At 40.2% G+C, this 13,169-nt stretch overlaps 1 protein-coding gene across 1 annotated transcript; it reads right to left on the bottom strand.

The window, feature by feature from the left end:
• Positions 1-11,523: 11,523 nt before the first annotated feature.
• Positions 11,524-11,797, bottom strand: LOC131902479 (ATP synthase subunit f, mitochondrial-like). Its single transcript, XM_059253478.1, has one exon. It carries the CDS (start codon positions 11,795-11,797, stop codon positions 11,531-11,533), a length of 267 nt encoding a protein of 88 aa, XP_059109461.1. The 3' UTR covers positions 11,524-11,530.
• Positions 11,798-13,169: the final 1,372 nt, after the last annotated feature.

The raw sequence follows: 13,169 nt of genomic DNA, 5'->3' as shown, positions 1-13,169 counted from the left end.
AAAATAGATAAACAAACTGCAGTGTGCTTGGCCAATGGGCTCAGCCACAGTTAACTATTGATAAACACGACAGGAATGAATCTCAATCAAGCTGAGCTAAAGAGGTTGCATACTGGGGTTGGGAGTGTAGCTCAGTGGTAGAGCACTTGCGTAGAATGTTTAAGGCCCTGGGTTTAATCTCCACATCATCAAAACAAAATTAAAAAAACAAACCAGCATTTGTTCATAACAGCTAAAATGGGAAACAATCCAAGGGTCCATGGGTCGATGAGCAGATAAAGCTGGATGTAGTATGCAGAAGGAAGGGGCTTCTACACGAGCCAATAAACCTAGAAGGCAATCTGCCAAGTGAGATAAGCCAGCCAGAAAAGCAGAAATACCACCAGATGTGGTAGGCAGGAGTTCAAGTTCAAGGCCTGCTGGATTTATATAGTGAGTACAAGGTTGACCAGATCACCATAGTCAGACTCTGAACTACTTTTCACAATGGCATTATCTTATTTTTATTTAATCTTTGACAATTTCATGCATGTATACAGTGTATTTTGAGCATATCAACCTCCCCCTACTACCCTCTCATAGCACCCCCAGACACTCTTATTTCCACAGCTGCTGTGAGTTCGTGATTATATTGGTCATGTCATCTGAAGAAGTCAGAATTTCACAGTGGTCCTTCCCATCCTCTGGCTTTTACACCTTTTCCCTCCCTCTTCTGTGGGCCAGTATCATATTGTTTTTATCATGATGGCTCTATAACATATCTTGAAGTCTGGAATGGCAATCTCTCTCCAGTTCTTTTTTGTTGTTGTTGTTCAGGGTTGCTTTGGCTATCTGGGGTCTTTTCTGGTTCCATATGAATTTTAGATTTTTTTTTCTATTTCTATAAAACATGTTGTGGCTATTTTAGCTGACATTACATTAGATCTTTAAATCGCTTCTGGTTGGGTCTTCATTTTTATGGCATCGATTCTAATGAACTAAGACATCTATGAACATGAGATGTCTTTTTTTAGTGCTTTTTCTCAATTTCTTTCTTTGGAGATTTGAAGTTTTCATTGTAGAGGTATTTTGTCTCCTTTACTGGGTTTATTCTCATATATTTTATTGTCTTTTATGCATGGGAGTGCCTTCATAAATCTCTTTCTCAGTTAGTTTGCTGTTGACTACTGACTGTTATGTATGTTGATTTTGTAGGCTACCACTCTGCTGAAATTGTTGATTGTTTCTAAAAGTTTCCTGGTAGGTTTTTTTTTTTTTTTTTTACATCTCTTATGTATAACATCATATTATCTGCAAGTAGGGATCATTTGACTTCTCCTTTCCTATTTGTGTTCCTTTAATTCCTTTCCCTTACTGCTCCAGCTACTGTATTGAAAAGGAGTGGGGATAGTGGGCAGCCCCATCTCATTCTTGATTTTAACACAATTCCTTCAAGTTTTTCTCCTCGTAGGACAATGCTGGCTGTGAGCTTGTCATATGTAGCTTTAATTACATTGAGGCATATTCTCTCCCGGAATACTTGTTTCATGAAAATATGTTAGATTTTGTCAAAGGCTTTTTGTGTATCTATTGAGACAATCCTGTGGGTTTTTAACTTCATTTTATGATTAATTTATTGACTTGTATGTGTTGAACAAACCCTGCATTTTGGGATGAAGCCAACTTGATTGTGGTGGATGATCTCCTAGATATGTGCTTGTATTTGGTTTGCTGGTGTTTTATTGAGGAATTTTGCATCTGTGTTTACCAGGGATGTAGGTTTGTGGTTTTATTTTTGTTGTTGTTATTGTTGTGTCTCTCCATGGTTTGGGAATTAGAGTGATAGTGGCTTCATAAAACAAGTTTAGAGTGATTCTTCTCTTTCTTTCTTTCTTTTCTTAAAAAGAGTTTTAAAAAGATTGGTTATGGCTCTTTGAAAATCTGGTAGAATCCTGCTGTGAAACCATCTGGGCCTGGACGTTTTGAGTTGGAAATCCTTTTTATTACTATTTCAGTTTCCTCCTTTGTCATGGGTCTGCTTAGTAGGCCCACACAACAGAAGGAAAATCATGCCTGGTACCTAGCCAACTTTCTAGGGCTAGTGAGGTCATGGACTTCAGAATGAAATCCACTCCCATCAATTTTTGGACCATTATAAATCTTATCCTTTTACCCACAGATAAATGTGGCTATGATATATACACCTCTCTTCACAGAAAATGGAGATCGTCACAGAAAACCACAGTGGGCACCATGCAAAGATGAACAGATGGTGCGGAATCCAGCTCCCATAGATATGCCTATATCACAGCTCCTGCATCTATGGCTCAGGGAACAGGAAGGAAGAGGAGAGCCCTGATACCAGGAAGTCTGTTGTGAAACAGTTTCTACTAGAAATGGCTGTGCAAACAAGACTGGAACTATGGCAATATCAATAGATATGTTGACATGGAAAGGGGAAAACCTCACTGGGTACCACCCCTAGACAAAGAATGACTGTTAGGAAAAAGGGAATTAGCCTCTCCTAGAGATAAGTCCCCCTAGTTGTCCTCCAATCCAGAACAGTCAGCCTTAAAATCATATAGAACACACCACCAATAAAAATGGATTAAACAAGTTGTAGTTATATATATTTGTGCATACACATAGATACACACACACACACACACACATTCATATGTATGTAACACTGATAATCAAATGAAAAGAGGCAATCAACCTGAGAGTATGGGGAACATGTGAGGAGAGAAAGTACTATAATTGTGTTTCAATTAAAAATATCTTTTGTTTATTTTTTTGTTTTTACAAAAAAACATTTTTAAAAACAGCAAAAAATGTAAAAATTGACAATAAAAATAACTGATTGGTTGAAGGGAAATTGCATGCAGTGGGCAAGATTTGTCGACTCATACAATAGTCACATGACTGTTATAGAGTAACTACCATGCCTGGTACTGTAGTCCTAGCCAAAATCCCACAGCTGGTGTCTTAGTTAAGTTTACTAATGCTGCGATGAAACACCATGACCAAAGCACCTTGAGGAGGAAATGGTTTATTTCGCTTACACTTCCACATCACTGTTCATCATCAAAGGAAGTCAGGACAGGAACTCACACAGGGCAGGAACCCAGAGGCAGGAGCCAATGTAGAGGCCATAGAGGTGTGCTGCTTACTGGTTTGCTCCTCATGGCTTGCTCAGCTTGTTTTCTTATAGAACCCAAGTCCATCAGCCCAGGGATGGTACCACCTACAATGGGCTGGGCCCTCCCCAATCAATCAATAATTTTAAATAAAATGCCTTACAGGCTTGCCTACAGCCTGATCTTATGAAGGCATTTTCTGAATTGAAGTTCCCTTTTCTCAGCTGACTTTAGTTTGTGTCAAGTTGACACAAAATTATCCAACACAGCTGGGGAGGTCATAGGTCCTAAGGTAGAAGGTGATGTTGTTATTTTGCTAAATGGTATTATTGTCAAATTGCCTTCTAACTACCTATATTAATGTCCATAGACCTGGGCTGCTCCCAGGGTTGGTCAGAGAGGCTTCTCGTGGGTAGCCATCAGTGCAGAGATTCATAATTGCTCAAATTGTTGAAAATAAGAGACCGAGCAATTAGCCCTAAATGGGCCATCTTTATCAACCAATGAGGCTCGTGGAAGAGGACATAGGAAGGTTGTAGGAGCCAGAGGAAGAGTGTGATGAATTGCAAACTTCTAGACATGACATGCCTATCAAACTGATAAACGGACAGAAACTATGGATAAGACTTAAACAGAATTGAGCCACCTAACATGAGGGAGGTGCTCTCCAGGCCCCGTGCCTGAGTGAAGAGCTATTGGGAGTTGAGAGCCGCTGGGAAAGGGAAAATCATTATCTTTAAGAGTATGTGTGGTTCCCCAGGCTCTGGTGCACGGCCCCACACCCATATACATATGGGCAACACTAATTGTACTTAGTGGGTTATCAAGAAAAAACGAAATTTTGAGGGAAATAGGTTACATGATTGGGGGATATGGAAAGAGCTTGAGGAGGAAAATGGACAGTGAATGAGGACATATTTCATTGTATATATGCACATAATTCTCAAGAATAAAGAGAAATGTTTCTTTACATTGCCTGACTCTGATTATACCACCTCCCAGTTAGTCGCATTAATACTCCATGTTTGTGAGCAATGGTTTGTAAACTGAGAAACCAGCATCAGCAGTGCATATACTAGCAAATGCAGGAAAGCAAACAGCGTATAAAGTCTAATTCATGAGATATTGGTAGTACAGAAATACCAGTGTTGGGACTGTTAGCCTTTTGTGTTTACTTTATCTTTTTTCCTAAAATAAATAACTTTGAATTCAATTTTTTGTTTGTTTGTTTTTATTTTTCAAAGTAGAGTTTCTCTATGTGTCCCCAGCTGTCCTAGAACTCATTCTGTAGACCAGGCTAACCTCAAACTCACAGAAATCCCATTCCCTTGCCTCTGCCTCCCGAGTGCTGGGATTTAAAGGTATACACCACCACTGTTTGGCTTGGTTTTGATTTTTAATTATTATTTTTAAATGATCTGTATGTATGTTAGCGTGTGGGTATGTGCACATGGATGAAATATGTGGGGAGCACAGAAAACGGCCTCTGAACTTTCTGGAGCTCTGGTTCCAGGCATTTGTGAACTGCCCAATGAGGGTGCTGGGAACCAAATTTGTGAATAAGAGTATGTGTTCTTAACCTCTGAACCACCACCACAGCGATTTGCGTAATTTAGGCTAAACCCTCAACTAGCTCGATGAATGCTTATTGTTGTAGTCTGACTTGACATTAAGAAATGAGACATAGTAAACACAGCTGGTAATACAAACCCAGCAGTTACTGGCTACAAGGCCACAGTGACCCGTTACCTTTTCATATAGGATGCAATGCAATCACCATAGAACAGAACATTGTCTATTATCATTGCTAATACTGTACAAGTGAAGAATCCAAGTCCTAGATAGGTAAAGTGATTTGACCTAAGGAGGCATCATTCATGTAAAGTGTAAACCCCACAATATGCCTCGATGGTCCCTCTCCCAAATTTGTCTTGCATGGGAGAAGGTATAAATTCTGCAACTAAAACAACACAAGGCAAAACAAGATGTGCACACACACAAAACCATGGAGTCCATCCTACTGGTTTTTTTTGTTTATTTGTTTGTAGGTTTATTTTGATTTTCACTTTTTGAGAAGAAAAAAGAACATGAAGTTGGGTGGCTAAGAAGGTGCTAAGGATCTGGGATGAGTTGGGAAAGGAGAAAGAATGTGATTAAACTATATTACATGGGGGCTGGAGAGATGGTTCAGGAGTTAAGAGCACTGGATGTTCTTCCAGAGGACCTGGATTCAATTCCCAACACCCACATGGCAGCTCAGAATTGTCTGTGGCTCCAGTTTCAGGGGACCTGACACCGACACCCTCACACAGACATACATGGAGGCAAAATATTGCACATAAGTAAAAATAAAATAAACTATAAAAATATGTTGTATGGAAAAAATTATTGTTAAAAATTTAAATAATGAAGGATCACACACAAATGAAAAGTTCTATGACTAAAGAGAAAGAATTTACGAGACAACAATGGACGTGACAGTGTGAGACTTCACCAACTCCACGTGTGTGGTCATTTCTCTGTTACCTTTTGCAGACCTGTGCAGTGGTGCCCAGAGCTTGTGAACAAATAGGCAACCTTCCATGCTCTTGACTTAGTTTATTGTTTCTTTTTAAAAGTTTTATCACATTTATTTATTGTGCGGGTGTGTATATGAATTGGCACATTCAAGCCATGCTATACATGTAGAAGTCAGATGATAATTCTGAGGAAGTGCTCCTGGAAACTGAGGTTGTCAGGCTGGGTAGAAAGCATCTTTACTGATGAGCTATCCCACCATCCTGGTTTCTTGTTCTTTGATAGTGAAGTTCTGTCTACTCTAGTTGCATCACTTTGGAGGTAGGGGTGTGTGTGTGTGTGTGTGTGTGTGTGTGTGTGTGTGTGTATTTTCAGTTAATATGTGAAGCTCTGGTCCATGCCTTCAACTGCATCCTCTATTTGTTCTCTGCATACTTTGCCCCTTTATCTCTGTCCCTGAATAACTTAGCTTTGCAGCTCTTTTGACCTCCCTCAGTGACTCATGTTCAAGGGCACACATACTTCTCTCATACTGTGGACAAATCAGTTCCACATTCCACTTTCCTTAGCCCCTATGAGTTCCAGAGTCCTATAGAAAACCCAATCATGTTCCTCGATGCCTCTTCAAGCCTGTAGCCCAAATATTGACCCATAGCAAGAAAAATGTTTTCCCAGGGATACCCGGGAAATCTACTCTTGGCGATCTGGCATGCTTTTGACTGCAAGTACTTGATAAAACTCTACCTCCTGGACCAGAAGACAAACCATGCAGAAATCTTTCCTCCTTGCTCATCGAAGTGATTCCAAAAGTCAACAAAACCTGTGAGATCTCCTTTTCAGAGTCAAAATCTTATGTTTCAAAGTTGGCTGTGTCTCTCTGGGCCAGGTCAAACAGAAAGCTCTGGGAAGCAGTGTGCATCTTTGTTCTCTTTCTACACCTCTGATACAGAATCCTTGAAGGGCTCATTAGAGAAAGTTTCTGACATATATGGATAGTCTTCATATACTCTGCTTGCAGCAAGAAGGCCAGAAGCACCAGAAGCCTTTTCCTTCTTGCATTCTCATGGACAGAGTTGGTGATAGAACATCAAACTAGTGAGCACAGTGGTCACCTCAAGACACCTGTGGACAGGTGTGTGAGCATTTCAGAAGCTGCTTCCTAAGAAGTACCTGGAAGGGCTGGAGAGATGGCTCAGAGGTTAAGAGCACTGGCTGCTCTTCCAGAGGGCCTGAGTTCAATTCCCAGCAACCACATGATGGCTCACAACCATCTATAATGAGATCTAGTGCCCTCTTCTGGTACTCAAGCATACATGCAGGCAGAACACTGTATACATAATAAATATTTTTTTTTAAACAAACAAGTATCTGGGAAGAATGTGTTGATGCCTGTCATGTTATTTGGTGCTTTCTTTGTCATTGTTTGCTTCACAACTGCCCTAGCACTATTTGTTTTATGTTGTTGTTTTTGTTCTGTTGTGTTTGTTTTTTGCTGTAGCTACCTCCAGCTCCCCATCTGTTCCCATCCCCTCATCTCTTCATTCTTTCATCTCAAAACAGGTTCTCACTCAGTCCAGGCTGGTCTGCACACAGCATCTTGCTATGATGTAGCCCGGATGGCATGAACAATTGATCTCCCTTGCCTCTGTCTAACTAGTGCTGAAATTACAGGTGTCTTCCCACTCCAGCCATCGCCTTTACTTTTAGTCTGTCTGCTCTTTTTAATTCTTATTCTGGGCATGGAACCCAATGGCTTTGTTCATGCCAGACAGGTGCTCTATTGCTGAGCTACATACAATTCAGCCCATCTTTTCAGTTTCTCAATTATCTCTGCAAATAGCCTTTGTTCAGGTAGGCGATGTCTGTTTATAGGTACAGTGGGATGTTGGAATTGAGAAAGGCTAAAAAATATTTGCTGACTCATTTGAAGACAGCAGTGATGAAAGAATTGCACAATTACATAAAGAGTATCTCAGCATCAACAGAGAGAGGAGGAGAGGTTGGGGGCAACGGTCTGGAGGGCAAGGAGACAGGGGCGGGGGTATAGGGGAAAGGAGGAGGGGAGCTGTCCTTAGGTAAAGTTCTAACTTGTTTGAGAACATGAAGGATGGAAATGAATAGATAAAACTTGGAGAGTGAGCCTTGCTTGGCTTTGATTATAGTTTCTGAGTTTGGGTAGAAATTGAGAAATGTTGAAATGTTGACAGAGTCCATTCAACTTTGATGTTCTTAATCATTAATGATCTGGTCTGTGTTAGAAAGGTTATTCTTTACTTTTTATGTAGTAGGTCCAAACATCAAATGTTCTGTTCCTCACTAGAATAACTTTCCATGCTTTATGTTGACTTTATTTACCATCTTCACTGGGCGTTATTTCTCAGACAAGAATCTGCTTAGCATCTGGTTCTCTAATTTTCACCTTCCCAAATGGAAACCAAAATAAACAAATAAAAGCTTTGTGCTATCTTTTGCACTTTAAATTACTTTTGTAGTTTCTGAGAGGGGATTTGGGGTGGGGGGTGAGTTACAGATTGGCTTTTTCAAGATACAATATTATACTACAATAATTAGACAAGTTTAGAAAGTTGCATATGAAGATGGGCCAAGATAGAGTGTAAGTCAGATCTTCCCTAATTTCAATTGCTGTAAATAAAAGTTTTTTGTGGGTAAAAGCATGATGAAATTGTATGTTTTATGGAGATGCTGTGATGTTTTGTCAAAGTATGCTGTCATCGAGATGAACATGTTATCATTTCAACAGCTCTGTTCAGTTTTCCTATATTTATCAAAGACATGTTAGTCTTGTGCCTAATGTCAGGTAAGATTATCATAAAACTGTCATTCATAATTTCAGGTATTATATGAAATGTTTGGTTAGCCATGGCCTTTCCTTTTTAGTCTGTATCTAGCATCTTCGAAAGCCGTGTTTCTGAATTATTATGTAGTATATCTTTTTTATTGTTCAAGAATTTCTTATAATGTGTTTTGATCAAGTCCACCCCCATTCTTTCCTCTTCAATTTCTTCCCACCCCACACTTATGTTCCCTCACCATTTTATGCCTTTTTTTTTTAATCTTCTGAGTCCACTTAGTGCTACTAGTGTGGGCATAAGTATTGGACATACCGGATCATGGATGGCTTCTCAAGGGATACAACCTTAAAGAAAACTGACTTTTCCTCTCTCCCAGCAGACATCAATTGCTAATACCTCCTCAGATGGTGGTAGGCCTTTGTGACTAACTCCTACATCCATGTTAGGTTTTTGTCTGGCTTGATCTTTCATCAGCCTTGTGCATGCTGTCACAACCATTGCGAGCTCCTACATGCAACTGCCTGGTTGTGCCCAGAAAACACTGTCTCAATCTAGTCATCCACTACTTATGTCTCTTACCATCTTTCTACCCCATCTTCCACAAGATACCCGAGCCTTGAGAGGGGTATGATATTGTGGAATATTGTGGTGATATATTGTGTACCCCATTAAAGCTTAGCTGGGGATCAGAGGACAGAGTCAGCCACTAAATTTGCAATAGAGGTCAGGCAGTGGTGGCACACACCTTTAATCCTATCACTCAGGAGGCAGAGATCTGTTTGGATCTCTGTGAGTTCAAGGCCACACTGGGCTACATGAGAGAAACAGAACCAGGCAGTGGTGATACATGCCTTTAATCCCAGGAAGTAATATGGCAGAACACAGAATGATATATAAGGCGGGAGGAAACAGGAACTCACTCTCTTGACACTGACGATTTTGAAGAGGTAAGCTAGTGGCTGGTTGCTCTGCTTCTCTGATCTTTCAGCTTTCACTCCAATATCTGTCTCTGGGTCTTTTTTTTTTTTTTTTTTTTTTTTTGGTTTTTTTCAAGACAGGGTTTCTCTGTGTAGCTTTGCGCCTTTCCTGGAACTCGCTTTGGAGACCAGGCTGGCCTTGAATTCACAGAGATCCGCCTGGCTCTGCCTCCCAAGTGCTGGGATTAAAGGCGTGCGCCACCACTGCCCGGCGGGTCTTTTTATTATAAGACCTTCTCAAGATACATGTGGTGGTATTGTATTCCCCGAAATATTGTGCACTCTAATAAACTTATCTGGGGTCAGAGAACAGAACAGCCACAATAGTAAACATAGAGGTTAGGCAATGGTAGCACATGCCTTTAATCCTAGCATTCCAGAGGCAGATATCCTTCTGGATCTCTGTGAGTTCAAGGCCACACTGGAAACAGCCAGGCATGGTAACAAGAGCCTTTAATCCCAAGAAGTAATGACAGAAAGCAGAAAGGTATATAAGGCATGAAAACCAGGAACTAGCCTGGTTAAGCTTTTAGGCTTTTGAGAAGCAGTTCAGCTGAGATTCATTCTGGATGAGCACTCAGAGGTTTCCAGTCTGAGGAAACAGGATCAGCTGAGGACTTGGCAAGATGAGGTAGCTGTGGCTTGTTCTGCTTCTCTGATCTTCCAGCATTCACCCCAATACCTGGCTCCAGGTTTGTTTCTATTAATAAGACCTAACAACTCTTGCTACAGACACATGTTACATCTGGTATCCAATTTGTGGGGGACAAATTCATGAAAAAGCCACTTGCCTGGGGCCTTGCGGGCCCCAGCTCAGGCCTGACCTGCACATGGGCCAAAGTCTCTACCCCAGATGGGCCAGAGTCCCTAACCCACTAGCTAAGTTTCTATTCCAGCCTCTCCACAGCAAACTCCCCAGGCTCAAGTTCCAAACACTCCAGAATTAGCTGCTTTCACACATTCCCCAGTGCAGAAAGCTGGCTTTTTGATTTCTTTCCTCTCCTGGTGGGTTCTGGCTTTCCTTGGACTCTCTCCTCGAGCTGCTGCTACATCATCATCTGAATTGTCATTGTCAGCAGATTTGGTGAGTCAATTAAGATTTCTTAAAGGGAGGAACTAGTTAAAAGAAAGTTTTTTCCCACATTAAAAAATAGGAAACATTTTTACAATGGAAGGTGTTTGGTCTCTGTTTGATGACACATTAGGCAGTCTGAAAATGGAACAACTAAATGAGAGGATAAATAATTAATGTTGATGGGATAGAGATAATGTCAATTATAAATATTATTTGATCATTTCTCTTTTATCATTTAAAAAGTTGGTTAATGTGAGTGCCAAGATAAAAATTTTAGAAAAACTTGTTAAAACAGATCATAGAGAAATTCAGACCCAGTAGAGGAATTTAAAGGTGAACTAATCTCAGCATTAAATTATACAGTTACAGAGAAACAGCCTAAGGTTTTCAAACAGCCAACCTTAATCTATCTGATAATCTTACAGGAACTGCCAAATGCTCAAGGCTGTGTATGAGCTAACCGGACTCCTGTGGAAATGTTAGACTTGAGGAGATTTAAAGAAGCTGTAGTCTCATATGGTATGCATTCTCCATTTGTAAAACAGATGTTAAAGTCATGGTCAACTTGTAACAGAATTATCCTTCAAGACTGGAAAGATTTGGTTACATCTGTCCAAGAGGATGGTCTACAGTTACAATGGAGAACCTGGTGAAAAAAAGAAACTAAGACTAGAACAATGATGTAGGAATAGAGTTATGGAAATTTCCCAAGATCATCTTCTTGGAGAAGGTGATTTTGCTGATATACAAAGACAATCTTTATATAATGACCACACCCTAATTCTATGCCATATGGCAGCCTTAAATGCTTGGGACAGAATTGAAGAAGTAGGAAAGAAAATTGAGTCATTTACAAAAATTATACAGGGCCCAAAAGAAATCTTCACATATTTTTTTTGCCTGAGCCAGTCACCTTTTATTGGACACTAGTTCTTAGGACATGAAGACTCAGCCACAGTTGAATTCATGGATGGGAGTGGGGCAAGTGGTTGTGCTCAGGTGTGCAGTGCCCTCCACAGTGACCCTTCTTCAGTGGTACTTGCATCGCTGTTCATGTTTGAGTTCCTTGTAAGAAATGCAGTAGCTGAAAACTACATAGGCTGCCAGCACCATGTTAATCCCCGAGATGCTACCTTTCCACACGTTGATGTACTTGTTGTAATACCAGTCAGAACCTCTCTGAAAGGCTCCCGCTATGCCACTGGGGGTGAAATTCCACATCATTATCCAGCTTGGCAGCTCTCCATGTTTAACCTCCATGAGCTTCTTATCCTTTAGTGGCACGAGCGATGCCATCTTGCAGTCCTGGTGTCCGCAAAATGCTTCACGGATTACTTACAAAGGCTGTCTTCAGCAGTAAATAGAATGATACCAAATTCAGAAGCTAGACAGATAATAATTGAATCTCTGGTTTTTGAAAATGCTAATGCAAATGGGTAATTAGGCCACTAAAGGCAAGATCAATACCCTTGGAGAAATGGATCCAAGATACAATAAATATTGAATCTCATGACCATGATGATACTTGGATAGGAGAGGTGATTTCCAGAGGTTTGAAGAAAAATAGTAATGTCAGGTATTTCAGTTGTGGTAAACAAGGTCACTTAAAAAGGGACTGTAAACAGGGCATTCTTAGAAACAATGTTTTGTCAAGGAATAATGGCAACAGAACACTCCTCCCTTCTGGATTATGCAGAAGGTGTGGTGAAGGCAAACATTGGACTAGTGAATGTAGATCAACAAGGGACAGACAAGATAATCCTTTGCCTTTGTTGTTGAGAAATTCCCTGAGGGGTCTCTCATAGATCCCTATGACAAATTCTGGTTAGTCCTTTCCTGCCATCATAGAAGACACCCCTTCTCAGAGCAATTAAAGAACCTAATGCCTATTGTAAAAAAACATACTGCCAGGGGTGATAGAACAGCTATAGAAGAGAGAGCAAAAAAATAGGAGAAACCATAAAGTGAATTTTTTTGCAAACATCTATAAATGAACAAAGACCAAAGTTAAAAATATGAATAAATGATGTTCTCATTGAAGGTTTGTAGACATAGGTGTGGACATAACAATAATTGTACCAGAATCTTGGCATCCAAATTGGCCTCTTCAGGAAATAAATGTTCAGATTTTAGGGATTAGAATATTATCTCAAATGAAACAGAGTACAAAATGGGTCAAGTATATAGGGTCAGAAGGACAGAGAGGAAAATTAAAGCTGTATATGGCTAATATAGCTATGAATCTATAGGGACATGATTTATTATAACAATGGAATACCCAGATAAACATTTCTCCAATCTCAGAAACAAATGATAAACTAACATATGTTTCTCAGAAAAACATTAGAAGGTATTATAAAAAACAGTCACCAACCATCCAGATTGTACAAGAACAGGGCACACAACTGCTGATCCTTCAAAGACACCAAAAGCCCTACCTTTAAAATGGTTAACAGACAAGCCTGTATGGGTTCAGCAATGGCCTTTAACAAAAGAGAAGCTACAGGCCTTAGAGCAGCTGGTACAAGAGTAGTTAAGTGCTCAGTATTTTGAAGCATCAACCAGCCCTTGTAGTTCTCCTGTGTTGTTATTAAAAAGGAATCTGATAAGTGGAGAATGGTAACAGATCTAAGAGCTGTTAACAAGTTAATTCAGCCAATGGGATCTC

The sequence above is a fragment of the Peromyscus eremicus genome, chromosome 1 (assembly GCF_949786415.1).
Source record: "Peromyscus eremicus chromosome 1, PerEre_H2_v1, whole genome shotgun sequence".
Taxonomy (NCBI): Eukaryota; Metazoa; Chordata; class Mammalia; order Rodentia; family Cricetidae; genus Peromyscus; species Peromyscus eremicus.
This window is presented reverse-complemented; position numbering and strand designations above follow the sequence as displayed.